The sequence below is a fragment of the Rhinatrema bivittatum genome, chromosome 3, assembly GCF_901001135.1.
Source record: "Rhinatrema bivittatum chromosome 3, aRhiBiv1.1, whole genome shotgun sequence".
Lineage (NCBI taxonomy): Eukaryota > Metazoa > Chordata > Amphibia > Gymnophiona > Rhinatrematidae > Rhinatrema > Rhinatrema bivittatum.
The window spans coordinates 218,853,156-218,866,648 of record NC_042617.1 but is presented as its reverse complement, the minus strand read 5'-3'; the positions used below and the strand labels follow the sequence as shown (position 1 = coordinate 218,866,648).

Below are 13,493 nucleotides of genomic sequence, written 5' to 3'. Positions count from 1 at the left end.
CACGAGTTTGAAACTTGTGAATAGTTGTGCCAATGGTCAAAGCTTCAATCCAGAAAACAGAAATGCATCGCTACATATAAATATTTAGAGTCAAAGATCTCATTTTAACATAGAGCAATGCATATATCAAGCATACAATAACATTTCTGGCCAGATGTTTCTGGAGTTTTGACTATGGAAAAGCATTTAGTACATCTGACCTTCCAAACTCTTCTCTAATGAAAAGAAAATTAAGCATAATAGCCGATATATGGTTTTAGTATGTTAATATATGTAACATTTATTGGGCCTAGTTTCCAAAGTCTGGATCATAAACAGACAGAATAAAATTATTGGAAAGTAGGCTCTCTGGACTATAAACTCGTTTTGATTATGGGGGCAGGAAGGAAAGCAATAAAATCATAATTCATTGTGAGTGTATCTTAAGAGGAACCTTCGAAGTAAGATTTAGCTTAGAAACTTTCCGCTTGACCTGCAACTATAGCTTACTTGATAGGTCAAAGGCTGCAAAATGAAAATATAGTCTTTTCCAGCACTCTCCTGCAAAAATAGGTTGGTGAATGAACAAGAACAACCTTGATTATTAGAGAGTTAATGCTAGTGTGATTTTTAATGCTTGACTCATATCAGGGATACGATTTAGCTAGACGGTGCACTATTCACAAGTACTGATACAAGCGGTGGCTTTCATACTTTACAAGGATTTACTTCTCACTTTCAGGCCGATGCAATATCGACATGCTAAAAACTTTGCAATCAAACTGGACACACTTTTTTTTTTTAACACCTGTAAAATCCTGTCCTGGGCACACTGTGTGCAATAGGCAAATGAGCCACCATGCTATAAAGGATGTGCTAAGGATAAACTGTGCATCCCTAGCACATCCATGGCATCGGGCACCCAGGAGAAATGGCTATGCACGGGTTAGGAAAACAGATACTCAATTTTATGAGTGTCCATTTTCCAAACCTGACTGACAAGACATTTATTTTTTAATTTTTTTTATGTTACTCCTTTTTTTTTATATTAAATCAGAGGAACTACAGAAAAGCAGTATTTTCTGCTTTTCTGTTAACTTTTGGGGCTCCTCAAGACTTAATGCCAGCTCCGGGACTGGTGTTAGATTTTGAGGGTACAATGTGGGTGTACATTTATTTTTTACATAAGGAGGTAATAGCTAAGGGCCTCATCATCATGGCATTTACATGTGATGAACACTATTAGCTACACGCTGGTTTGGAGTGCATTTTGGATGCGCCAATCCCCTTAATGCATAAGGGATTATGGACGCGGATCCAAAACGCATGTCCAATCTTGGGTTAGCCTATGCATTAGCCAGAGCCACGGTATTGTATCTACCTGTTTGTATTTAAATGAATTATTTATTAATGGCCACTAAAAAACAAATAATAATACAGAAGAAGGCCATTAGGGATGCAAAGATAGGAAAGCTGAAATAAACAAAACAACACGAAGCACCTGTAAAATTGCTATGTCATGTAAATTATGTTAGCCTGGGGATGAGAAATCAGAAAATTAAGAAAAAACAATTTAAAAGTTGGTCTGTTTCCTTCCTGCAATACTTTATTGGCTTTACATGACGCTGACAGGCCATACCGTTGCAAGCCCCTTTAACACATTTTGAAGCTGTCCGTGCCTGTGTAAGTGTTGGGAGTATAGAGACATGCAGTAGTACGAGAAAAAAAAAACGCCATTTGGTTAGGAGCAGATGGCTTGCTAGGGGGCTGATCGCGTCTAAAGGCGTTTCATCCCCTTCAGCTGGAATCCCCAAGGGCTCCCCTTGTATTCACAATCAATGAAAATTAAAGTGCAAAGAAAGGATGAATAGTAAGGCCTCGAGTCCCTCCTTTGTTCGTCCCAGCTACTGGTGGGCAGGAGTTAAACTACAACAGCCTCCTATAGAAACACTTAAGTTAAACAGTCTCTCCGTTAGCCCAGCATCTGAAAGCGAGAGGGAGAGAGAGAGGGGGGAAAGTAAAATAAAAAGGGGGAAAAAGAAGCTTTCTGCTTGATTTCACCAATACAGAATCGCGTGGCATAAATTAAGTTGGAAAAGAATAAGTGCAGTGGGCAGGATTCTGATGGATTTTACGATGCCTTTCAGTTTTACTTTGCAGCAGTAATCGAGAAATCTGTGCCACGTCAATTAACAAATACCTGATACTGAGGGGGGTTTGTTAAAGATTTGGAGCAAGTTCTTTTTTCTCTCTCCCCTCTAAGCTTAAATTCATGCGCGTGGAACTTTTTATTTCCAGTTTTTAAACAGGGATGCAAACGAAATGAATGTTCTATCTCGATTAGATTACAAAAATTGCGCTATCTCATGTCTAACCTGAATTCTGAGCCTGAGCCAATTTAAAGTATTCTCTTTTTCTCTTTCTGCCTGCTCTCGCTCGCTCACTTTAGCAATAAACTTCTTTCCTTATAACAAAAGAAAACAAAAACAAAACCTACTTTAGCAAAGTTAGAAAACAAACGTTTGGCGGCAAACGTTTTGTTATACATTAAAAAGGGTAACATCTTTGAAAGTTTTGTTAACATAGATAGCTGTTCCCTCATTTTTACCTTGCAGATATGCCGATGTACCGCATGCATGCTCTGTTTTAGTGTTAAATGAGATATAACAATTGTTATTGTTTAAAGGTATATTATTTTGTACCTGATTGAATTAAAGATTTCAAATGTTCACGTATTTTGATGTTTACAGAAACCTGTAGGTATGTTGGACAAAATGATTCCATGCCAGTCCACTTGAGGCAATCGTAGGTTACCCTGGAAAGGCTTCGGATACAGTTTCGCAATGCTCAGGCTATTGTTTAGGGTAAATGAATCTATACGTGATTTACTTTTAATTACTATTGCTAGTGATTACACTGTAAGAAGCGTCTACGATTTTTTTCCAGGTCATTGTGGGATAATTTGTGATCAAAACATCTGCTCCAATAAAAGTCAGTCTGCCATGCCAATGCACGTTCCAACCAAATAATGTGGTCATAAGAAAGCTTTTAGTGCGGCATACCTACAGTGAGGTTATTGTCGCCAAATCCTCCCCCTCCCCTCGTGAACACAAGCTTAAGCTGTACTGAACTGCTCTGTTACAATTAAAATGACATTTACACAAGCAGTTACACCTTGCATCTTAATGAACTCCTTCTAAAAAAAAAAAAAAAAAAAGTTTATTGTGACCATTGGTGCAAAAAATAAAACAAACATATCGCACAAACGCCATGCGAAATGAGCCACTTATCGTCCAGAAATACTAACATTTTTTAGAGTTGATTTATTTCCAGGTAAACGTGTTTCCACGTTTTTCTATTTCTTATAATCATATAATACAACAAACATGCTGTCTGATAAATGTGTACACAAAAAAAAAAAAAAGTTACGGTTAGTGTAAAGTGGGGTGGAGGTTTCTGGAAGGGATTTCTTTACAAAAAAAAAAACCCACCCCAAACTTGTGCGCACATTGTTGTAGAAGCAGTAGCGAGCGCAGAGGGGAGCTCTTTCTCTCCCTTGCATTGTGCAGGGGAGCAGGTGCTGCTTGTATTACCATACAGCTGAGAGCACGAACAGCCAACCGATTCAGCCCTCACACAATAACAAACTGCCTTAATGACAGCCACGCGAACGACACACACCAAACTCACTTTTTACCAAGCTGAAGGAGGACACCCCCCCCCCCCCCCGACTCACACACACAGAAACAACGAAAGAAAAATAAAATTACTGCGACCTCTATCCTAGAATTCAAAGGGGAGGGTATTAAGTGTCTTCCCTTACGGTCCCCTCAACTAAATTTGGCCTAAAGGCGTCAAAAAGAAGTCTGAAATAAATACCCACACCTAGGACTTTTTCTCCCCTGCTTTTCCCCTAAGCATCTTCCTTTTTCCCAGAGCAGCATGGAAATGTAAATGCGTTTGAAGTCATGTCAACACATCGGGTTGTTGTTTTTTTTTTGTTTGTTTCACAAGCAACTTTGTTATAAATGTCTTTGCACACACTGTCAAATTCCTAAATCCCAAAGAAAATCTGTCACTGCACACATGGGAAGTAACACGATCTGTATGACTTTTATTAACCAGGTATGCCTAAAATGGAAACTGAAATCGGAATCCCTTGGAAATGTACATCAGACTTACAAATGTTGAAGAGGTAATTACAGATTTCAAAAAGTGAAGCTGTTCGTTTCCCCTTTGGAATATATTTTTTTTCCCCTCAAAGGAGGCGGATAATATAAATACATGTGTTTCTGTGTGTGCATGCACGAAGGGGCTGGGTGGGGAAAAGAGGTGTGGGGAGGGGGGGGGGGGTAGATGTTGCCACCTCCACAAGGCAGAAAGTGGGATGTTTGCGGTTCAAATTTTTCAGGAATGTAAATGAGCGCGTTTTGTTATGCAGGGAGGAGGAAGAAGAAAGGGAGGGGGTTTGGGAGGAGGAGGAGGAGGATTGCACATTTTACAGCTCACTGACCATTTGGTGATACATTGAGAGGAGGGTTTTGAAAACTGCCTCCTTTGTGACAGCTCTGGCCAGATTGGGGGGCTGCTCATTTGCATCTCATTAGCTATGCAGGCGGCAGGCTGGATATAAGGGCGGCAGGCGACCAACGAGAGCAGATACACACTGTTTCTGGCACAGAGAGCAAAGACCAATACGCAAGACGGAGAAGCACGAGAAAAAAAGATCACGGACACTTTCCGAAGTGTTTTTATTTTTAAAGCGATCAAGATATCGATTCTTTTTCTCCTTGGATTCGTAATAAAAAAAAAACATTTCCTTGGCAAGCGTCAGAAAGACAAGCTAGAAAGAGATACACAGAAAGATAGAAAGATAACAGAGTGATTTTTTTTTTTTTTTTTGCTGCTCATTCTCGTTTTTCTTTCCTCGGTTTGAAACCTGAGTCAACAGAAAAAAAAATCGGATCGAGTTGCATAGCCTCTTTTATTTTTAAGTGTGGAACTATCGCCGAGACAAGGAATTTTGAGCTTGTTTCTCTTGAATCGCTGTAAAAACCTCATCAACTGTCTTTATGAGGAATTAAGCTCAACACTACGTATACTTCTGATAAGGGAGATGTTTAGGTGAAGACAAAATCTGAAAAGAATTGGATTTGAAGAAGGAAAACAATTGCTGTTTAGAACATTAATCTCTGCCTAAAACAGTCTCCTCCTTTTTTGTCATTCATAAGAGCTGTCACTCACTGAAAGGGCGTATGTAAAGTAAAAATAAATAAATAAATAAAGCTCTTGAAAGAGGAACACATAAAACACTACAGTACTTTACCAGTCGAGCTGGGACAAGAGGCTCCTACCCAGGTTCTCACCGAGACTGTTTTATTTATTTCTATTTTTTGCAAGTTACTCATCTTTTGTTTTAGAAAATTTGCACAAAAAATGCGACGTCAGTCCATGCTGACACTTGCCATCCTCTCTGCCCTGCTTTGCCAGGTAAGAACCGTGAGTCTAAAATTATGTGCTCTCTATCCTTAGGTCTACTGTTATATTACGATCAGCTACAGAAATAAACAAGTCTGGTTGGTTAAGCCGATTCCTAAATTAAGTAATAGGAAAAAAAAATCTGACGATTTACAATAATTTACCAATTGTGCTCGAAAATCTTATTGGAGAACAAAGATATTGCTAGCCCCTAAATACTGTAGATATGTACATGCATTTACTTTTTCCGTCCTTTTGCTTTGGTATTTGCGCACCAGATTACACAAATAGCAACTGGTCGCTACAAATGCAGTACAAGTTTCAGCAAAAGTCTCAAGTGTACGTACTACTATCTTGAAAGTGTGTAGAGAAAACGCAGCAAACGATCTTCAAGTGTGCGTGAGTTTCTCTGACTTTATTTTTCTTTTCTTGACTCATGTTACGGCTGTTTTTTCCGGCAGGTTTCGTGTTCGGGGGTGTTCGAGCTCAAGCTGCAAGACTTTATGAATAAGAAAGGGCTGATCGGCAACTTGAACTGCTGCAGGGGTGCTGGCGGCAGCGCCCCCGGTGGCGCGCCGGGTTTACAGCAGTGCGAGTGTAAAACCTTTTTCCGGGTTTGCCTGAAGCATTATCAGGCCAGCGTGTCCCCAGATCCCCCCTGCACCTACGGCAGCGCCATCACCCCCGTGCTGGGCTCCAACTCCTTCTCTGTACCTGACAGCAGCAGCGCCGACCCAGCATTCACCAATCCCATCCGCTTCCCCTTCGGTTTCACCTGGCCTGTAAGTCTTTCTGCACCGTCATTCATGCGAATAATTAGATGTCTGATAATAATAAAACATAATGCTCATAGAACAACATCTCTAAGCAGTGGTTAGGGTCTCGCTGCCCATCAAAATCTGTTGATTGGCTAGATCGAGCAGTTTCATTTTGGTTCCATGGGAAATTTTTTAAGGTTACCCACTCTCCACTTGCAATTTAAAAGTTGTAGATTCTATGATGGACTTTTCAACCTATGATTGTGCGAATGAAACACCTAGAGAAATATTGCTTGAAAATGTCTGTGACCTTTTCAGTAAATTATGTAGCCTGTAGTCTCAAATGGAATCGTCCTATGTATCCCACCAACTTTGGATACATATTATGTTTTGCTTCTTTTATTTCTCACTTGGAGTGCTTTTATTGACTTTCCTTATTGCTAAATATTCTGCTTGCCCTAAGATCTGCCTTGCAAGTGGTTTTTATTTGGCGATCTTGCAGGCTACTGTGGAATAGATACATGCTGGAGTTGGTGAAGAAATATTTTATGCTGCTCTCAACTCCCCATCCCAAACAAGTGTTATTATTGATGTGGGAAACTAAGGTTGGCCTCCTTCCCTCCTGTGTCTCCGAAGCTGGTTGTGTAATTGTCAGCCCAGCGTGAAATTCCCAAAGGCTTCATTTTTCAACCGTCCCAATGTGTGAAACTAGGGAAATTAAGCGTGAAGATTAATGACAACTGCCGTCACATCCCCACGCTCTTCTCTCTCCCGCTGTCTTTTTTTTTTTTTAAAGAAATGTATATCAAAGCACTATCCTGCATTAACACATTGAAAAACAATATTCGACAGGAAATAATGCTTATCACTTTAAAAAAGTGAAACTATTGCATAATGTTCTCTCGCGGCAGCTAGAGCTATAAGGTCATTTTCTAGTTAATTTATTATATATATATAGCTAATTTTTATATATATATATTTATTTTTTTTGCCGTTTTGTTTTCAGGGTACTTTCTCCCTTATCATTGAAGCTTTGCACACAGACTCCCCCGATGATCTGACCACAGGTAGGCGATTGTACATACTTATTTATTCTGATGTCTCAGATAAAAAAAAAAAATATGAAAGAAATCTTTATGCTTTTCACCTTGTCATAAACATGTGCAAGTAACTGCCCGCGTAGCTCCATGCAAATCCGCTGAAGGATTTACCTATTAGGTAAATCGCTCTTACATGCGTGCCCTCCTTTCAGAGAACCCGGACCGGCTGATCAGCCGGCTGGCCACCCAGCGACACCTGACGGTAGGCGAAGAGTGGTCGCAGGACGTGCACAGCGGCGGCCGGACGGAGCTCAAGTACTCCTACCGTTTCGTCTGCGACGAGCACTACTACGGCGAGGGCTGTTCGGTCTTCTGCCGCCCCCGGGACGACGCTTTCGGCCACTTCACGTGCGGAGAGCGAGGGGAGAAGGTCTGCAACCCTGGCTGGAAGGGCCAGTACTGCACGGAGCGTGAGTATCCAGCCTCCCCGATGTAGCGCAGCATAGAACCCAGCTCACATCAAACCCGCAGCTGCGCTCCTTTCCCTCCCCCCCCCCTCCCCCTCGAAGCTAGCGCGAAGGCTGCGATTTCAACCCCCTTCCTCGTCGATTGTTTCCGGGCCGTTGCAGATGGGAAAACAGTCATGGTTTTTATTTATTTTTCCCGACTAGTCACAATGACTGTATCTGAAATGTTTTAAAATGATTATAACGTGCTATTCAAAGGCAGGACAGCGTTCGGCGCTCTGCCCTCCTTTCACGTGGGCAGAATGTATTTCCATTGCATCGTGATCGGCTTTGCATTGTTCAAATCTAGAATGCCTGCTTAACGCGTTGATCTTCAGCAAGAGGATCAATGAACAGGAACAAAGAACTACTTCCCGTATTTATTTATTTATGTATTTATTTAGAAACATCCGAGCCCCCCCCCCCCCCCAAATAAACTTTTTACTGTTTATTCAAATAATTTAAGTGGGGGAGGGAGGAAAGTTTGCTAAGAAATCACGCGCGTGCCATAGATTAGATCTTGGCCGGGATAGGCTAGTGGGATGGCAGGTCCGGTCGTGATTGGCTGAAAAGGTTGGGGTATTGTTGCCGCGGGCAGCTGCTGGGAGAGAATAGACAATGGAGCAGCTGTCCTTCACTGGCACCCTGCACACCAGCTGTCCACTCTTATCTACACACACACACTCTGGGATATTCAGGGGTGGAGACGTGTGTAGAGAATTGGGGGTGGGGGTGGGGGAAAGGACTTCTGACCCTCAATGGGAAGAAAAGTGTGTGTGGAAAGGAGGAGGGGATGGACTAAGAGTCTTTTGTCTGTGGGCAAATGTATTAAGAATGTTCAACACTAGTGATAAGTAAAGCATCAAGTTACCAGCCCAGATCAATACTTGACCAAGTTTCAGAATTATTTTACTCTGGGCTTAGGTGGACATGGGCCAGAAGCTTAAATAATATATTTTAGTATGGTGCTTAAGGGTAATCTTTTTTATTTTCTTGTAGCAATTTGCTTGCCTGGGTGTGATGAACAACATGGATTTTGTGACAGACCTGGGGAGTGCAAGTATGTTTTAAACAATTTGTATCTTGCTTTAGACTTCTAATGTGAAAATTTAATGTTAAACAAAATATTTTTCACTTTGTTTCTGGAGGGCTAGTTCCAATACTTCTTTGTATCTTAATTATTCTAAATCTTAGTATAAGTCAGAGATCAATACCATTAATAAATATTTAATTTTAATGTAGCCTGGAAGAAACCTTACCATCAATTATAGTAATATACCCATTAGCTATTTGGAACAATAGATCTAGTTGAAGAAATAAAAGGAATAGCACTATAACTAAGAATCAGAGACTTTCCATGTGAAGGATGCCAGAAAGCTTTTTAGGAAACTTGATGCCCGAGGAAGAGAAAGGAAAATAGGGGCAGAGGGTGGGAAGGGTGGGAAGGGTGTTCAGTTTGTTTACAGAGTTTAAGATAGAATTTCAAACTGCTTGCAGTATAAATCTGACAGCCCTTTGTTGTATTTAGATGCAGAGTTGGTTGGCAAGGACGCTATTGTGATGAGTGCATCCGCTATCCAGGCTGCCTGCATGGGACCTGCCAACAACCATGGCAGTGCAACTGCCAGGAAGGCTGGGGTGGCCTTTTCTGTAACCAAGGTAAGCATATATTTAGTACCTGTTTAATATATTCATTGCATCTTCTGTCTATGGATAGTTTACCTAAACAATACAGTGAGATTTTAATGGTTTGTAATTTATTTTTCTCTATGTTCAGACCTTAACTACTGCACCCACCACAAGCCCTGTGAAAATGGAGCTACCTGCACCAACACTGGTCAGGGAAGCTACACGTGCTCTTGTCGTCCTGGGTTCACTGGCTCCAATTGCGAGATCGAAATTAATGAATGTGATGCAAACCCTTGCAAGAATGGAGGAAGCTGTGCTGTAAGTTGCATGAATATATACAATTATTCAACATTGTGTACAGAAACTTACATAATGGGGAATAAAATCAAATTTTCTTTTTTTTTTCAATTTAATAATAGATGACATTCATAAGGCAGTTTTTATTGAATTTAAGAATTTAAAGTAAAACTGAGAGTTTTATTATAAACTGCATGCTGATGTGATGATTAAAATGTCTCTGTAGGATGTGGAGAATCTACAATGCAGTATTAAGCCATGTTACATACTTGTTTCATATTTATAGTCTTGTTTGAGAAAAGTAGCTTTGGTGAGCACCTTAGTAATCAAATATGTATTCATATTTGCAAAATACATTTGAGAATCACTTAACCACACATTTTTTCATGTTGGGTTTTGTATGGTTTTTGTGTATTTAATAAAATATATCATGTTTTATTAACAGGATCTTGAAAATAGCTATTCCTGTACATGCCCACCTGGCTTCTATGGTAAGAACTGTGAGTTGAGTGCCATGACTTGTGCGGACGGTCCTTGCTTCAATGGAGGTCGATGTACAGACAACCCAGACGGGGGCTACAGCTGTCGTTGCCCAGTGGGATACTCTGGCTTTAACTGTGAAAAGAATATTGACTACTGCAGCTCAGGTCCATGCTCAAATGGTAAGAAGAGTGCAGTGAATGTGGAACCCATGACCCTCTGCAGCCTGTATTAGTGTGCATAATTGTGGAAGACACTTTCTTTCACATATTGTCATGGGGCATTAGAGGTAACAAAAAGTAGCTCATTATTAAAGTTTCTATTTAAACAGTTTGTGTTGTAGAAGTGAGAGAAAAAAAAGCTGTTGGCCTGTCATAAACATGGGTATCTCATGATTAATCAGGCATTGTTTTTGCTGTATTTCAGGAGCTCATTGTGTTGACCTTGGAAATGCTTACATCTGCCATTGCCAGGATGGCTTCACTGGAAGACACTGCAATGATAATGTGGATGATTGTGCTTCCTCACCTTGTCAGAATGGTGGTACCTGCCAAGATGGGATTAATGATTATTCCTGCACCTGTCCCCCAGGATACAATGCAAAGAACTGCAGCACCCCAGTCAGCAAATGTGAACACAACCCGTGTCATAATGGGGCTACTTGCCATGAGAGAAATAACCGATATGTATGCGAGTGTGCTAGGGGCTACGGTGGACTGAACTGCCAGTTTCTACTCCCTGAGCAGCCTCCAGAGCCAGCTGTCATTGTTGATTTCACTGAGAAATACAATGAAGGCCAGAATGGACAGTTCCCTTGGATCGCGGTTTGCGCTGGGATTATCCTGGTCCTGATGCTACTGCTTGGGTGTGCTGCAGTTGTTGCCTGCATCAGGCTCAAGATGCAAAAGAGGTGCCAACAGCCTGATGCTTGCAGGGGTGAAAGAGAGACCATGAACAATTTGGCCAATTGCCAGCGTGAGAAAGACATTTCCATCAGCATTATCGGAGCCACCCAGATCAAAAACACGAACAAGAAGGTAGACTTTCATAGTGACAACACTTCAGACAAAAGTGGCTATAAAGTTCGATACCCGTCAGTGGATTACAATTTGGTGCATGAGCTAAAGCATGAGGGCTCTGTTAAAGAGGAACACAGCAAATGTGAAGCCAAACTTGAAATGAGTGACTCAGCGGCAGAAGCAAAGAATACAGTACATTTAAAGAGGTACATTTCAAATGATGTTTGGCTGTTGGGTATTTTTTTTTTTGTGGTTATGTCTATGGGTGTGTTATTTTGCAGTGATGGCAGAATAGTAGCCTAATTTTATGTTGCTCTTGTTTCCAACAGTGAGACTTTGGAAAGAAAGCGACCAGAATCTGTGTACTCCACGTCAAAAGACACAAAGTATCAGTCGGTGTATGTCATATCAGAAGAAAAAGACGAGTGTATCATAGCAACTGAGGCTAGTATTAACAATTCTATTGTATACTTTAGAGATGATTTTTAATTTAAAAAAAAATAATCCAATTTCTAAGGATCTGATTCAGATCTTTTTCATTTTCTGCCCAGTCAGATTTTCAGGCTATCTATAATGAATATGCCAGAGATACATTTGCATACATTGGAGACCCAAATCTATCTCATGTATATTCATTGTGGCAATCTTGAAAACCCGATTGGCTAGGGTGTGCCTTCAGGAGAGGGTTGGGAAACAGTGACATAGACTAAGTAATCTTGAATATCAATTTTTTGAGCATACAAAGGCCTTCTGAACTTTCTCATACATCATTGTTATTATTAAAGCAACTCAGCTTGTTCATGTTTCTCTGAGTCAGAGAGAGTGAAGGTTTAAAAAGATCTAATGTTTTAAATTATTGCTGCCCTTCTTGATTTTCAGGTGTAAAATGAAAGCGATATGACAAAAGTTGTCAGGACAAATAAAGTCAAAGGTAATATGCCCCACCGAATGCTGCTGAAAGATGAAAGGGAGATCCCTTCACTGACTGCTGCTGAGAGACTAAATTCAGGCCTGAGCTGGTTCTCTACTGAAGTTAGCCCAAGTGACTGCAAAACAAGATGGACGCACTAAGCCAGGGTCTGTGTCCAAGGATAACTTGCACTGCCTTTTATGACTTTTCCATTGCACTATGGACAGTTGCTATTTTTTAATATATATATCTATATATCTATATCTATATATAGAAAGATATATAAATATATATATATATATATATTTAATGAATGGACTTTTAAATACTACCCAAGAAGCATGCACTGGCTGAAGTGTATATTTTGGATTTTTATGAGCCACTCTTTTCTTGAACTAGCGACACAAACGCTGCCTTTATTGTCCTTTTGATACTAAAATTGTTTTTGCTAGGTCAAAAAACATGTTATTTTTTTTGAATTTGTAAAAATATTTTTCATGATATTTGTAAATCTCAAGTATTTTGTGATGTTCATTTTTATAATTTAAATTTTTGGTAAATATGTACAAAGGCACTTCGGGTCTGTGTGACTATATTTTTGTGTATATAGATGTATTTATGGAATATTGTGCAAATGTTATTTGAGGGTTCTTTTTTTTACTGTTTTGCTAATGAAGGAATTCATTTTTTAAAATATTTTTCCAAAATAAATGTTATTAATGATACTTCTTATTGTTACTCCATAAAAATGACCAAGAAATGGAATTAATTTTGTAAATGTTAACTTTTTTTTTTTTGAGGGATGGGGGATGATAGTGATGTTTTTTTACAAGCTGAGAGGATCCTCAAAGGTAGGAAAACAAGCAATCAAGTGGAATGTGCAGAACTGTAGTAAGAAGGAAGAATAGGCAGACGAAATGGGCATCATTGTTATCGGCCTTCATATTCTATATTGCTTTGTATTTAGACTTATGTTTGTAGACAAGACACTATCAAAACAAACAAAACCTCCTTTAATGTATCAAGGTTCTAAATTACTGGTCTTTTGTCCTGTTTTATATATTGGCTTCCAGTTTCATACTGCTAGAATTCAAATCTGAATATTGAAAGCCTTGAATTCATTTGATTAAAGAAGAAATTTGCTTCTAATTTTTCAGCAAGTGCTATCATTCACAGCTCAAACTGAGACACTAAACAAACTACAGCCATAACCCAAAAAATGCTAATTGATTTTTAAAATTTAAATTGGTCCTGCTATGCAGAGGAGTATAGATTTTGCATTTTTGCATTTTGCTGATTTCTAATTTTTAACCATGGGCATGGCATTTTTCCCTTCCTCATGTTTGCAAAATAGATTTCATTTTTTTTCTCCTCTAGTTGGAAAACATTTATGGCTT

General features: G+C 39.7%; 1 protein-coding gene across 1 annotated transcript; it reads left to right on the top strand.

Moving 5' to 3' along the window:
* The first annotated feature begins 4,668 nt into the window (after positions 1 to 4,668).
* DLL1 (delta like canonical Notch ligand 1) lies at positions 4,669 to 13,199 on the top strand. The gene is made up of 11 exons (XM_029594201.1): positions 4,669 to 5,469; positions 5,919 to 6,239; positions 7,222 to 7,282; positions 7,468 to 7,725; positions 8,761 to 8,821; positions 9,290 to 9,420; positions 9,539 to 9,708; positions 10,133 to 10,349; positions 10,594 to 11,392; positions 11,516 to 11,630; positions 12,066 to 13,199. Exons 1-11 carry the CDS (start codon positions 5,416 to 5,418, stop codon positions 12,069 to 12,071), a joined length of 2,193 nt encoding a protein of 730 aa, XP_029450061.1. The 5' UTR covers positions 4,669 to 5,415; the 3' UTR covers positions 12,072 to 13,199.
* Positions 13,200 to 13,493: the final 294 nt, after the last annotated feature.

Bases quoted from the DNA above. Each gene is read 5' to 3' on its own strand.
- DLL1 (XM_029594201.1), top strand. From the start codon at position 5,416: ATGCGACGTCAGTCCATGCTGACACTTGCCATCCTCTCTGCCCTGCTT. The intron at 7,726-8,760 runs GTGAGTATCCAG...ATTTTCTTGTAG, and splicing joins GGGCCAGTACTGCACGGAGC to CAATTTGCTTGCCTGGGTGT. The intron at 11,393-11,515 runs GTACATTTCAAA...TGTTTCCAACAG, and splicing joins AATACAGTACATTTAAAGAG to TGAGACTTTGGAAAGAAAGC.